The following is a 15,321-nucleotide window of genomic DNA, read 5'->3' as shown; positions in this document are numbered from 1 at the left end:
GGAAACTCAAGTTTGTTGCATGTCGTTGTTGAAGAGGTGTTTGCTCCGCTGGAGTTGGTTACAGGCTTAAGTTGTTTGGTCAATTATTGTCCACCGGTCGAACCCTGGACGGTGCACGCTGCCAAGTTTATTTTTCAGCGCAGAATACACGCGCTATTTTGGACCGTGAGAGTGTAACAGGGGGGAAGACCACGACCCACCTCGTGACTAAATTACTGTCACCCTGTCTTGACTGCTGAGGATATTTGTTTATGGACGTCAATAAATAATATTCAGACTGCAAATTGCCAAATGTATGTTAAACTAGGTAAGCTTTCACAATTACATTTGGCACTTTGCAAACGTTTAATTTTTATACACCCTTATAAATAAAATTTATTTTTATTCTTTAAGTATTATCAGCTAATGACATAAAGTATCAAAAATAAAAGTACCAAATGTGCAGAATGTCCCATTTCATACATACTATTGGAATGCTTGAATGTTTAAAGGGAATTTTTCAGTTTCAGCTGGAGTTAATCGTAAGTACTTTAAATACATTTGGGTTCTTATTGACAATGAATCATACTTTATAAACCAAACATGTAAACTAAGAAACTCAAATACAGTGTCTTTGTGATATAATTTAAGTGTCTGCTAAGTGAGGGAACCTTTTCAAAGGCATATGAACTGCAGTGGCTTGGCAGTCAGGAGAGTTACAGGGCAGGCTGCTGCTCTTTCTGGGACCCTCTTTAGCTGCACCTAAATTTAAAGCCTAGAAAACAGTTTGCATGCATGAAATTCAACACCGGTTTCTCAAATAGACAAGTCGGACAAGACATGAATGTTATATTTCACAATGCATGTCTGGATTAGTCCACTTTAAGAACTCTTGCTGTCCACATTTTCCAGCTGTTTTTCTCGCCACAGCTCTCCTGCTCTACAAATTAATCAACAATCCCATCTGCTAACACAACCAAAGAGCAGAAACAATACAAGTCGATTAATCAATTAGTCCATCGACACAAATTTAACTTTGCTTTTATATTTGGACTGGGACATTTCTCCAATTCAAGAATCAAAAGAGGCAGGGATTATCATGATCTGTACAAGTTCTTTATTTAATTGTAAGCACAGCTTTGTAAATGCACGGAGGAAACAACAGTGAGAACTAGAATGTTACAAGAGGGAAAGAAAGACACAATGGGGAAGAGAAAGGGGTGACGTGACATTTATTCTGAACTGTAAATAATACATTTCTACAAATTTCTCAGCAGAGAAAACATAAGTGCGTGAGAGAGGGAGAAACTACAGCACAGGCAAGAGAGAGAGAGAGGGGGACATGGATGGGCACAGGTGCATGCGTGCACCCTCCCGGGGGGACTCTTCTAAATGACACAGTTATTGGATAATCCATTTTAATTTCATATATAGATACATATCCACTATGTGATAATAAGCCATGTCCGGTCATACTTCATGTAGTAAGCATCACGCACCAATCGTCCTCCCCTCGTTGCCCAGAAGTGGGCTGTTCCAAGATGAGCGGGGAGATTTGGATTTTTATGAAAGGGGCGGACATCGTTCACATTAATTTAAAACCCCATTCACACCATCTTGACTGCCAATGGAACCCTGATAAAGGTTCTTTTAAAATTGTAGTCTCATGCATAGCCAAGCACACAACACCTCCTATACTTTGGAATCTTACTACGGACTGTATTTTCTATGAGCAGCCGCGACCCACTTTGCCTGTGTGTTAGTGCTGCGCGGGGTTGGACGGTCGTACCTTTTAAGCTCGTCAGCACCTTTTTGAAAAGAGAAAGTGTGTGTTTGTGTGTGAGAAAAAGAAAAAAGGACATTAAAAACCGCTGCAGTAAAACCTTAATGCTTAAAACAAATCCAAACTATGACACAATTAAATTGTACATTCCTGTCTACCTGGCCCCCCAGTTACACGCTGTTCAAGAAAGACACAAGGCGCTGCCACTCGTTGGTCTCAGCCTAGTTCTATGAACCTTTCCCCCCACAATATGAGAACCATGCAGTTGCACCACTTTCCCGTTGACATCAAAGTGTTAATCAGAGGGGTGAGAGTGTTCAGGATTTAATGGAGATGGAGTGGACGGACGTTTCGTATCTTCATCCTTGGGTGGCAAAACCTGGGTGGACAACGAGACTGAATGTGTGTTGTGTGTTTATGCTTAATCCAAATTCAAGGGTTCAGCGATGGTCATGAGACCTACAATGCTCCTCTCTTCTGCATCACAACTCCAATCTTGTAGTGGGACAGGAAATGTATGATAACAGTGCGTGTGTGTTTGCAAATGCAAATGTAGATGTAGATGTAAGCAAGTTTTCTCCGGTGAAAAATTGTTAGGATGTGTGTTTTGTTTTTGGCCTGTGTGGGTGTGAGCTCATGAACACATGTTTATGTTGCAGTTCTGTGTTTGCCCTGACGGAGGGCACCGCGGCTCCTATAGGCTGTCAGTCGGGGGTTCACTGCCGCTGGAGCCGGACTGGGCGCGCTTGATGTACAGATTCAACAGCTTCAGCTGCAGATGTAAAAAACAGACAAAGGACAGACATGTTAAATGTAGCGTCACTGTTTAAACTGGAGTCAGAACCCTCTTGGTTAAAATATAGTTTTTCCAGTTATTGCATTGTAGGAGATCAAAATTTACCATTGCAAGCATGGTTATATGTTGAAATTTACCAGTATTAACTGGTGCTGATCCTATTACCTCCGTCTCATATTGTATATGGTATATATTGTATGGCTGTTGCATCTACTCAGGCTGCCTTTCACATGACTATGAGCTTAGCGGTGGACGGTCCATGCCAAGTTCACCACTGCTTGTTATGGTATATAGATCAACATCAAACAATGAGAATGTACTGATCTACTAAAACTATTTTAGTTATTTTTAGTTTCCACTGCGTTTCCTTTTTATGCATATTCACTTATTTGTCTAATGTATTAGAGAAGTTTGAATGTGAAAATAAAGAATTATGCATTGGTAAGATTAGATGGAAGGAAAACTAAGGACTCCTGAAAAGGGAGAGAGAGAAAAAAACAATATCACAAGAAAGGGGAAACCACGTTGAAAATGATCTTAAGATGCCAGATGTCAATCTGTGATGACATCGTAACCCTCTTTATGTGTTAACACGGATGAGAAACTAGACATTTTCTCTGTGTATATGTTACCTTGCTGCTGGAGAGTTGGTTGAGATGCGGCTTGAGGTCCTCTCCTATCACCGCGTAAATGGCCACCAAGCAGAACACACAGGCTTTCCTCACACTGCTCTCAGAGTTGTCGTAACCCTGTTCAACCAGTTTAAAAATAGATTACAAACCTGTGTGAGACTCTGTTTGAAACAAAGGAGTCTAAGTATTCATGTATGAATGTGTGGATGATGTGAGGACAGGAGATGCCTTCGATTATAGATCCAAATAACTATTAGTCTTACCTGTAATAAATAATACACACCCATTGTGTGTGTGTGTGTGTGTGTAATAATAATAATAATAATAATAATAATAATAATAATAATAATAATGGATTGGATTTATATAGCGTTTTTCTAGGCACTGAAAGCGCTTTACAGGGTTCCAGGTTCCATTCATTCACACAGTCATACCGGTGGCGGAAGCGTGGCTGCCATTTTGCGCCTACGGGCCCTCCGACCACCACAAACATACAGCAGTCATACACATTCACACAAGGCAAGGTGGGTGAAGTGTTTTGCCCAAGGACACAACGACCATGACACAAGCGGCAGGGCGGGAATTGAACCTCAAACCCGCTGATCATTGGCCAACCCGCTCTACCAACTGAGCCACAGTCACCCCAGTGTGTATATGTGCGTGTGTGTGTGTGTTACCTGTACAAGTCCTGGCACTATCTCCGGCAGCAGGCTCATCAGGCCCTCGCGGGGAATCCTCTCTACTACTTTGGTCTGCATCTTGATGGCGGCTAGGTTGATGGGATAATCAGCTGACTGGATGATCGGACACAACACCTTGATGCACTGGTCCGGACTGATGGACAATGCCAACATGGCAGCTGTCTCCTCTGCCGCTCGTACCACCTGCCGAGAACCCACAAAAACATTAGTGGTATTGCGGCTGGACAAACAATAAATTGGACTCCTCCGTGTTCATTCTTGAAAAATATATTTTTTTCCATTTAACTCATTTTTGTGCTTGAATACACATACTTCCTTATGGGGGTCTTTGTGAGACTCCAGGGCCTTCATGATGGTGAGCTCTGCGTAGTTTTTGAACCTCCAGGGCTGCTTTTGTAGAATCTCCCTCAGCACCCGCAGAGCCAGCGTTCGGATCACATGCTGAAAAAGAGGAAAGAGGAATTTAACTCTGCCTATTTGCACAGATCTATCACCTAAATAAGACAGGCGTGCGTACCTCTCTGTCACCCATGGTTTCCAGCAGGAGCAGCAGGATGGTCTTGAAATGTTCATCCCACACCTGCAGTGTGTTTTCGCGAATCAGCTTCATCAGTTCGCACAGTGCCGCCTTCCTCTCCTCAACGCGCTCGTTGTGATTGGACAACTCTTTCAGCAGCTCGGCTACCAGCTCTGATTGGTCCAGGCTGCTGTCTGTTGTTAGGAGACAAAGAAAAACAAGAATGGTTCTATTATGATATGATTTAATTTGTGCGCTTCAACTTTTCTTTTTGTCAGAATGTGTTTGTGTACCATCGGTGAGGAGTTCGGAGTCGTCCATGCTGGTGTCTTTGCGACTGTGTTTGAAGACAGAGTCTGAGAAGTGATCACGGGCTCCCCGGGGGCTGGAGGAGAGGAGGGAGGTGTTGAGGAGCGAAGTCTTATTGTCCAGAGCCATGCGGCCTCCGTCTATCGAGTCTGACGTTCTGCCGTCTGTCCCGCTGTCCCCCTGCAGAGATGTAATAAAAAACTGTTGAGATTCACACTTTATCATATTCCCTGTGGTGTTTCATTTTTTCTGTTTTTTCTGTTCACACAGACGGTTTTTACAGCAAAACAAACAGCTTTTAACAGAGAAATGTTTTTTTGCCTGAAGCATTGAACCCATGCGGACCAAATTTTTTTTATTCCATTTGACTGACGGTCATAAAGAAGTTATAAAGAGCTCATTGTTGAAATAATTGATCATGAACTCAATTAGTCGACACTGCAACCTGACCAAATGCGTTAGAAATAAAACTAAGACTAGATAGGCTAAACACAGGAAGGAAGCAAACATACTCCTATTTTATTATCTGGATAACTTGACAAGGATCATTTGGGTGACATCTTCTTTGTTGTCAGCATGTTGTAAAAACAACCGGGTGGTGGACTGACGACATGTGGGCTGGTTGGATTTCAGATGCACCAAATGTGGAAAATGCCAGGGGGTCACACCTCTGTACTAGAGGACACCATGTCTTTAAACATAAAAAGGGGGCTGGGAATTTTGGGAGGGACTGCAATAAGAGCTGACATGAGGTCCGAAGTCGTAAATTTGGACTGAAGAGGCAGAGTGTGGAGATAAGCACTTGTGAAAATAGTTTGGGGTGGATCTGGTTGAGAATCCTCTCAGAATGATTTTCATAACTAACAATAAACACACGGTTATCAGTGGCTGAAGAAGATTATGTTCACAGACATCAGTCTCATTAACACTCAATGATGCCTCTCAGTTCCCACGCAGCAGGAGAAGCGATGGGCAGGATCAGATAACAGGGTCACATACAGTACATGTGGGTAGCTGTGTGTGTGTGTTTGTGTGTGTGTTTAGACCAAGTCTTGGTAAACATGCTCCACGGAAAAAAACTCTGCTTCAGTATCAAAACCCATTACTTTTTAAATACCAGGTATAATACACTTGCTTACTTATCCTGTAATAAAAAAAAAACGATTTTAAAACTTGTGACGTTCCGTTTTTTTTAGACATGACATTTTCTTCAATTAAAGAAATAGAATAATAATTTGTGTTTTACTAAAAGCAGAATCAAATGAAAATTTCAAAACATTCCCAGAACATTCCCTCAATGTGTTCAGTGTGAACAGTTCATAGTCTCAGTAAGTGTTGAACATCTCCCCCCTGTTGTACAACACTGAAAAGGAAACATTGCCCACAACAGGAACTCAAAGTTAATATTAAAGGATTTCTGAGGATTTAACATTAAAATGCATTCTAGCTAAAACACCTTTACTCATATCAATGTGTAACCACAACAAGAGAGTTACCGCGGGTGGAAGTGTGAAACCAGTTGTATGATGTTTAATGAAGTGTTTTCCCCAGAAGTGATCAGCTTGGTAATTTTTAAACCTTTTCTTCAACAACACAATACTTGAGAATCGAGGCTGCGACCCTTTACAAAAAGGTCTATCAATATTTCACTTGTGTTCACTGTTAAAGTCATGTCACCATGCCTCAGTAAGAAACTCTCACTCAATTACTTAAAACCAAACATGTTTACAATTATAGAAAAAGAAAACTCTTTTCACACTGGGCCAAAAATCGGGCGTCGGACATCGTCGGAGAGTCTGGAGGGGGCGGAGACATGAGTCTGTTTGGTGTGTGACTTTGTCCGTCGTCGGCGTTCTTTTCACCCGATTCAACATGTGTAATTGCGTCGTCCAGTCTTTCAGTCTAATCAATCTTATTGGTGGAGGGCTACCCCGTCTCAGCTCTGCCGCGGAGCAGATATTAGTTTCACTTTTGTCAAACATGATTTAGGAAGCTATCGATAAAATTGGAGAATGTTCGGATTTTCATGTAGGCTAGACACAATCAGCACACAGCATTAGATGGTACGTGCACAACGTTTTCACATGTTTTCAGAAATAGTCCAGGTAGTTTGGGCTAGGAGCGGCCACAGGTGTGTGTGTCAGTGTGTGTCTGCAGCATGCACTCTCTCCGTTTTAATGACAGCACAGAAAGTATGGCAAGTCGGTATTCGGCTCTGTGTGTTCTTAACTTCTTCGCACTTTTTTGAGCGTGTCGAGGAGACTGGAGCTGACTGACTTGTCCTACTACATCTCCTGGCAACGATTGGCATTCGGCCCGGTGTGTCTTTGCCTAATAAGAACATTTTAAATATTTTCTACATATCAGCCTTGACACTCACTGACATACACTTGAATCTACACATACAACATCTGACCATGTGCTCAACTGACCTCGTCTCCGTCGCGCCGTTGGACTGGTTCATTCAAGTCTTCTTGGCTGCGGATGCTGAAGTTCTGGATGGCCTCAGTGACACCTTTCAGTGAGCTGTAGATATCTTCTGAGTTCATGTTCTCCGTGTCGTAGTCAAAAGCACTGCAAACAAACAGAGAAAACAAACAACACTGAGGCAAGCTGGAGGGAGTCCTCAAAATATCTGGATACATATATAATAATACCCCATATTTTATATATTACATGTTGCTTTTGAGGAACGCAATCTTTTTTTTTACAACACATTTACAATTAAATCCGTATGAGACACATTTAATGAGACTACAATCATTTGATAACCACAAAAAAATCTGCAAAACCACCATTGATGTGCATGCTGAGACTATATATTTTTGCATGGTTAACTAGAGACATAAAAGGAGGAGAGGAAACACACCAAATAATACTTTGGCTAACTAATGGAGTTTAATTCATATGAAAGTCTGTAGGCTTTACTCTTTTCTACTGTCTGTCTATACCCTGTCCTAATGTTCATGCTAATATGTCAATGATTGTAAGATGGATTTTGTGCGCGCTTGTGTGTGATACCTTGGTGAGGGGGTGTTCTGGGAGGTGTTGGTGGGGGAAGTGACTGGGCTGGACCAGTTGGCTGGAGAGCGAGGGGTGTGGCGGGTTAGAGGGCTGCCCATTGGTGCCTGAGGAAGAGTCAAAAAACACACAGGTTCAGTTAAGTTAGAAAGAGTTAAATCTCATGGAATAATGATTGACAACCATATTGCACCATGAGTGTGTGAGTGTGTGTTTTACCTGTGCAATGTTTCCAGTGTTCTTCAGATGGTTTTGAAGCAGCCTGGTGGCTCCGTCCTGAAAGGTCTTGGGCAGAGCTGCCAGCAGCATGGTGAACTCTGGAGTGTTGAGCTGGAACAGAGAGATCAGCACCGACTGGGCTGCCTGTAACACACAGATTATCACTTAGTTAGAAAGACTGTGTGAATATGTGTAATACCGAGTCAAAGGGCGAGGGCGGCAATTGTTTCCAATAATGATCTTTTTATGTGTATTTATTGACTAATGCAGTGCACTAATCTCAAAACTATGTCAGAGATTGAGTCAGGACCTTTCTGACATCAGAGCTCTTGGGTTCAGTCGTCCAGGTGATGATGCGGGAGACGGCCAGCCGAGTCTCACTGAGGTTAACAAAGTCTGGGGCCTCCATCTGTAACGTCAGCGTCTCGATATACTTCAGAATGGCCACCTTCACCTGCAAGAGTAAAACAATTATGGATTAGTATGTTCAAAGATAACACAGAAGCTGCATGGCCATTATTCACCTGCAAAAACAAAAATACAGTAATAACAACACTACAAAAACACACACACACACGAAAACGTAACCAACAACACTTCCCAGTCAGCATGTACAACCACAGCAGATTGTGCATTTTCTGCAGTTCTGAAAATAAAATTATCTAATGAATATGAGAGAGAATATCACAGTGCATTCGTCATCATGCGTTGTAACGTCTAAAGCAAATAAATAAAATAAAAACAGAAAATGACCAAACAAAGGAACTAATCATCCATTCATCGCAGACTCCGAAACACCACAACAACTGACTCCAGCTCTAAATTTCCCTGCATCGCTCTTTCCTTCCCCGTCTCTCTACATCTGCACCTCAAGGACCAGACCTTCCTCCAAATCACTTAGCAGCGTGGTGCGCGCTATATAATTGCTCCCCCCGGAGCGCACTGACCTGGGAGGACTGGCTCCAGGCTGCGGCCTGCTCGTCTAGAGAGCAGGCGTGGCGCCGCGCTCTGGGGGGGAACAATATAACCGCGGACCCTCCCCTGCCTCGCCCTCGCCCGCAACACGAGCTCCGCACAGGCTTCAGAGAGAGAGAGGAGAAGCACCGCATCAAATCAACGGAGAGAGGAAGGGGAGACTAAGACAGGGGAGGGCAGGGAGAGACAAGAGAGAAAAAGGAAGAGCAAGGAGGAGGAAGGAAGGGAAGGAGGGAGGGAGTGAGGGAGAATGCAGAGTTTAAGAGGAAAAAAATATATTTTGAATTAAGCTTGGGCCGTATTAAAGTTTTATGATGTTATTCTGAATATCTGGCAATGCACGATGTAACGGTTTGGGCCACATGATGGCAGCAAAGAGCTACGCTGTCCTGCTAACAAACATTAATCTGTGGTTTATGAGCTGGATAATGACTGGGAAACATAGTATTAACATCTTTATGGCGTCTACACTTTTATGATAGTTGCAAGGAAAGTGAATGAGTTGATCGTGCCAGTCTCCTCTGCATACACAGGCAGTATCTTTAGGCAGTTAGACATGTTTTTATTGCGGGATATGAATAGTAATAGTTTTCTGGAAATTCAACTGAGAAACTCTTTAAAAAGATAAAATAACTAGATGGGAATTGAAGCATGACATTTCAGCAAATTTTGTCAAATGAAAAGTTATATATATATTTGGGGCAAGAGCGTGACATTGTGGTGATAACACACTGGATGGAAGAGGCTGACTGAGATGGAGGGAAGTAGTCGAGATAATTGGGTGAAACAGCAAGAAAGGATGTGGGAGTGGAGGAGATTTAAAGGCGTAAGGAGAGCGAGTAGTGAGGAATGAGGTTGCAGAAATTGAGAGGGAGGTTAGGATGGGTGGGCGCGGTGATACTGGTGAGGCAAGACGTTGCTTTAACAGAAGGGTTTCGTGAGAGAGAGGGAGAAGGAAGAGTCTGATGGATAAGGAGTTAAGGGGACGAACGATTGAAGGGAGTATCCACACTGAAGCAGAAGGGGAAAAAGAGCCGGTGGAGTGGCTACATTGAGGCCCTGTTCTCACGGCAACACGAAACGGTGCAAACGTGGAAAAATTCCCGCGGTTGCACTATATCATGTACATGAAAACAGCAAACGCAGGCATGAAACCGCAAGTTTTTGAGATCACCTCCCAGGGAGGATTTTTTGGAAAACACAACGGTTTTGGTTTCTTGTAAACACCGAAACCATTTCCCCTGGTAACGCTGACGCCACGGCTCCACCCTCACACATGCGCATTGCGTTTGGAGATAAATGGGCATGCGCCGTCTTTGTAGGTCCATGTGCGCTAGTTGGAAAACAACAACAACAATGGCGGATCACCGAGCTGTATTCGCTGTGCTGTTGCTGATGAGTTTGTTATCGTGCCGACAATCGCTCCTACAACAAAATATGGAATTGCTGCACCAATGCTGTGAACAGCGGACACGCCATGTTTGTTGTTGTTTTTCACAGAGCTGAGAAAAATTATCGTTCTTGCGCAGGCGCGCTTTTTTATCATAGATAGTATAATAAAGCTATTTATTCAATTCTTACAGCCGACACCGGATGCACCGGAAATGCTATTTACTACTACCTTATACCGCCAACTGCTGGCCTGGCATGCTTACTACATCGATTTCGTCCCGTTTCCTCTGAAAACATGTGTACGGGTGAAGATGTCAGATAAATTGTGTCTGAACGGGGTTTAAAAAAAAAAAAAAAAAAAAAACGGGAAAACTGTCACGTTTTCACCGTGAGAACAGGGCCTCAATCGCTACCCAGGATTCATGTGTTTTGGGAGGCAGCACCAGCATGGGCAGGCATGAGGTCATATCAGAACAGCAGTTACCATGGTTACACAGTCTCAGTTTCTCTCCAACCTTGCGTGTCCATCTTTTCCTTCCCTTACTCAGACTTTCACACACCTAGCTCTGCACGCGCACACACACACACACACACACACACACACACACACACACACACACACACACACACACACACACACACACACACACACACACACACACACACACACACACACACACACACACACACACACACACACACACACACACACACACTACCTTGAGGTTGGGCGTCTGAGTCTGGTCCACAGTGAACCTCATGAGAATAGTAAACTGCAGGTCATTAGGGAACGACTCTCTGTCAGAAAAAAACAAACAAAACAAAAAACATTAAACCCCCAGTCAGCAAAATAAATAACTGTATTAACACTGTATTAAAACAGTGATTGGTGTTCTCAACCTCTCCATTGAAAAACTATTATTTGTGAATGTGAGGAAGCAAGAGAGAAGGAAAATGTAACTAGGCAAACTAGCATTTCTGAACTTTACAAACACAACACCTAATCTCCTAGTAAGTGGACCTTTTAGCTTAAAATATGGTTTTATAAATTATATTTCCAAAGACTGAAGAGTGAACTTGCAGGCCAACATATTTTTACTACATACTTAATCTTATGTTACCCACCGTGTGATATCCAGGGCTCTCTGGACTTTGGCCTGCACAGAGCCCAGCAGGTCAGCTCCCATCTTCTTCAGCAGCTGCGTGAGCAGGACAAACAGCCAGTCCTGCAGGTCCTCCTTGTGGACCAAGATGAAGTCCACCAGTGTTTCCAGGAACATACTGAACACCTAAAACACACACAGTTCGGGGTCAAGCAGGGACTTGGTCGCCCAGCACGTTTCATGCACACATGCATCCATACAAATAGTCCTGCATTTACAGAGTGTTTACAGGATGCGGTTATGCTGAAGGAGTATCAAATGAGAGTAGTATTAGTTCCCATTCTGAAGTTAGAAGCTTTTAACTTGTTATTGCAGCAGCCCACCTTCATTCCAGATCACCACATAAACTTTAATCACCCAAATTAATTATATTAACACAAGGTGGAGATAGTGATTCTGGAGAATGCTTGTTGTCAAAATCACTTTGTCAAAATCAGTGAATATCTCCATTGGATTCAGTATCTTTCCATACTGTGTGTGCTCAAAAAAAAAGTGTTTATACAAAGCCTAGAAAACTCACATGTTGCTAGCTATGGTGAGCCCCTATGTTTAAATACCCAGGCATTTACAGAGCCTAGGTTGTGTATTAAAACTTGTTTTTTTCTTTTATTCATTAGGAGATATTCTCTGATTTTGACAAAAAGTGATTTTGACAACAAACGTTCTCCAGACTCCACCTTTAATATTAGAAGACGACAACAACAAGACAGTTCAACAGCAATCGGACTGCATGGTAACCATCTCTACATGCCAGTGGTTGATTTCAGCAGGATAGTGTTATTACAGGCAGGTGAGTGAGTAATTGTTATATTGATGCTCTGATAACTGGTTAATCCAATTCAGATTAATGAAGCACATTTTCATCCAAACACAATGTCTAAATACAGTGACCAAACTTACTCTCTACAGAGAGTTCCAGAGTGGAGAGGCATGGGGGGAGAGAGAGACACATCTGTTAGCATCCGGACACACAATACCTGAAAGTAATAGTCCCTGAGTGCTGGCGCTCACAATCTTGACTTTAAATCCGACATTTGCAAAATGCAAAAAGAGTCAAACAGAGTCAAGAGTAACAAGATCTTTAAACACGTGATGTGCACAAACAAACTTTAGAAATGAGACTTGACGTTGAAAAACATGTGATATGAGAAAAAATAAGTGGAAATGGTGTGGGACAGAGAGATGAAGGCAGAATCCATGGCGAGATGCAGTACCTTGAAGGAGGCTGAGCTTATACCGGATTCTGCAGTGCCGTACACCCTGCCGGAGTCTCGCTGAAATTCATTAAATCGTCAAACGTCAAAACGAGGGGAGGGGCTCACACACCTTACGACATGTGTGAGTCGTCAACGTAAAAAAAAAGAAACGCCTAAAGGACTGGCAGTGTTAGAGGGGGTCGAAACGCAGCTGGTTAGTCAGAGAGAAGAGCTGGCAGCCCAAATATTTTTGTGTGTATATTTAAGTGCGTCTGAGCGTGTGTGCGGTCAGTGTCATTGCTTCAGATAGCAGGGGAGGGAGGGAGTGGCATTGAGTGCTGTGAGCGCAGCCAGCGGATTGGCTACTGAACAGTGACAGAGCAATCCAACACGACGGCGGAAAGTGTGAGGAAACACGCAGAAACTCAGGCGTGGCATGCCGTTAGAGAACAGTCCGTCGCACACTCGGCATGCCTGTGTTTGGGTTTGAGTGTCTGTGTCTGGTTATATCTGAGGAAACATTGTGGCCTGCTTATCCCTTCTTTATCTCTACGCTACAACTGTTCAATTGTGTCTGTGTGTGAAAGATCCTTGTCTTGGTTCTGGCAGAATCCGGTACAGTGAAGGATGGTGGGATAAACAAAGTGTTTGAAACCAAAGTCAAAATAAAGTGGGTGAATAATGAATCTATTTGAAATGATATTGTACACGAGTGGCTGCTGTTGGTATTTGCGCAAGCACTTGTGCGCTGCATGCATCCATACCTTACTGTGGGGGTCTGCAAACATCCTAGTGAAGATTTCACACAGCCTCTTCAGCTCTACCCGACTGCACATTCAAAAAACACACACAAACAAAAACACAGTTTAGACGAAAATCAACAATCATCAATTCTTTCTGTGAAAAACACATTTGCCTTTTCTGGGGCTGACCTGAGGGTACGCTGGTTCTTGAGCAGCGCCTGAAGGCCCAGCAGCCCCTCCTTCCTTTCAGACCAGTTTGCACTGGCACAACGATTCAGCACCTGACATGAACCACAAACACAGACGAAAAACAAGAAGGCCCGTTGAGATTCCTACATACAGTACATACAAGGTCTCAATTTTCATTTCCCTTCAGTAGTCAGTCTGGGTGTGCGGTATATTAGTGGGTTTTCTCCAGCCAGATTTCTGCCGGTCCAATCAGTGAACAGAAGGAGTGGCTCAGAAGCCGGCGCATGACATACGTCACGACCAAACGTTATGCGATTGGTTGGCAGATCCACAGTGGCACTGGGCAGATCCAATAGTTTTAAACTTCAACAGACACCCGCCTTCAAGTAAATTAACGTTTGTCAATTGAGCGATTCCAGACCTTCTGTACAAATGAAATGAAGTACGATGGTCTGGTAGGACCAGGCTAGGACTTATATGTACAATATGTTATACGTTTGCCTTTTGATACTTGTTACTTGGCTAAATGTGTAATGCTGTTGCGGCTTACCTCAGCTACGTCTTCTGTCTGTCTCATGTAGGTGGGGATGGCACCTCCGTTCCTGGAGCTGTAAGAGCGCTCCGAACAGGCGCTAGACGCGTCGCTGTTGGCGTCGTCGTCAGAGTACATGTTGTAATTTTCGTAACGCCGCCGCGCTGGTTTCTTCTGTGGAGGAATGGATCGGACATGAAATTAAAATGAAAATGAGGACAAGAGCAACTTTGAGTTCTTGAAAAGCGCTATATAAGTTTCATCTATTATTATGATTATGATTAAGAGTAATAAGACTAGTCACAGGCAGGAAAACGGGCACTAAGCACACCTAGCTACAAACAAAAAAAGACAGCTAGACACACAACACAACACACAGGCAAGTGGCAGGAGGAGAAGCTGACCTTGGACCGCATGTCTCCCAACAGCTGACAGCATTAAACAGAGGCAGAACCAGGGGTTAGTGAACAACACACACATACATACGCACACTCCGGGGAGGTGCAAGCTCCAAGTGGTGCAGGTTTATGTGTTGAAAAGAGTTATGGTACATGTTTTCATACCAGTGCGTCTGCGAGAGCTTCTTCTACATCGGAGCCTGTGTTCAGGACTCGCATGGCACTGACTGAAGACGAGAGACGGCTGGACGGACTGATGCCCAAACCTGATCCTGAGAGGAAAGAGTGGAAGGATAGACAGAGGGAGAGGGGGAGAGAAAACTTTAGACATAACTCGCCTTTTCTCATTTGTCCACTGATGAACCACCATCCTCCTCATCATCCATTCTCTTTACATTTATTCAATCCACACGCTCGTTCAACCCTGTAAGTTGATGTGATGACTTGTTAGATGCCACTGGGGGAGAAAGTATTATGGAAAAAAATAAAAACACAGGAAAAGGCGTTGGTGTCCCTGCAGAGAAGGGACAGAGCTAAATAAAGAAAAACAAATGGGTACAATTGGCAGAATGGTTGTGGACTGGAAACTGAACGAGCGGAAACATGCGATTCCAACGAAGGGTTTCGACATCCTTGAGCAGAATGAAAAACAATGAGGCTGATGGACAAAAGAAAGAAACTGGCTGACGGAAGAAGATGCTCGTCACCAAAAAAAGGGAACGAATAAAAGAAAATTTAAGGCAAAGTGGGTGGGTGAGGTACGGTGAAATACTAGT

At 43.3% G+C, this 15,321-nt stretch overlaps 1 protein-coding gene across 8 annotated transcripts in view; it reads right to left on the bottom strand.

Moving 5' to 3' along the window:
• Positions 1–1,091: 1,091 nt before the first annotated feature.
• Positions 1,092–15,321, bottom strand: part of clasp2 (cytoplasmic linker associated protein 2) — a 66,583-nt gene continuing 52,353 nt past the window's right edge. For 7 of the 8 annotated variants that reach the window (XM_080045312.1, XM_080045314.1, XM_080045316.1 and 4 more), the window contains 16 exons: positions 14,711–14,817; positions 14,166–14,321; positions 13,616–13,707; positions 13,448–13,511; positions 11,450–11,613; positions 11,044–11,122; positions 8,268–8,411; positions 7,958–8,101; positions 7,739–7,845; positions 7,150–7,291; positions 4,702–4,897; positions 4,409–4,602; positions 4,204–4,332; positions 3,868–4,074; positions 3,191–3,307; positions 1,092–2,534 (listed from right to left, as the gene is read on the bottom strand). In XM_080045312.1, coding sequence (XP_079901438.1) covers positions 2,457–2,534; positions 3,191–3,307; positions 3,868–4,074; positions 4,204–4,332; positions 4,409–4,602; positions 4,702–4,897; positions 7,150–7,291; positions 7,739–7,845; positions 7,958–8,101; positions 8,268–8,411; positions 11,044–11,122; positions 11,450–11,613; positions 13,448–13,511; positions 13,616–13,707; positions 14,166–14,321; positions 14,711–14,817 — 2,120 coding nt within the window. In that variant the 3' untranslated portion in view covers positions 1,092–2,456. Of the gene's footprint in view, positions 2,535–3,190; positions 3,308–3,867; positions 4,075–4,203; positions 4,333–4,408; positions 4,603–4,701; positions 4,898–7,149; positions 7,292–7,738; positions 7,846–7,957; positions 8,102–8,267; positions 8,412–11,043; positions 11,123–11,449; positions 11,614–12,701; positions 12,762–13,447; positions 13,512–13,615; positions 13,708–14,165; positions 14,322–14,710; positions 14,818–15,321 lie in introns of all 8 variants that reach the window. The other variant, XM_080045319.1, reaches the window with a different exon arrangement.

This window comes from Ammodytes marinus (genome assembly GCF_949987685.1).
Source record: "Ammodytes marinus genome assembly, chromosome: 17".
In the NCBI taxonomy this organism is placed as follows: domain Eukaryota; kingdom Metazoa; phylum Chordata; class Actinopteri; order Uranoscopiformes; family Ammodytidae; genus Ammodytes; species Ammodytes marinus.
Note: the sequence above shows the minus strand (reverse complement) of the source record. Positions and strands in the feature narration are given on the sequence as shown.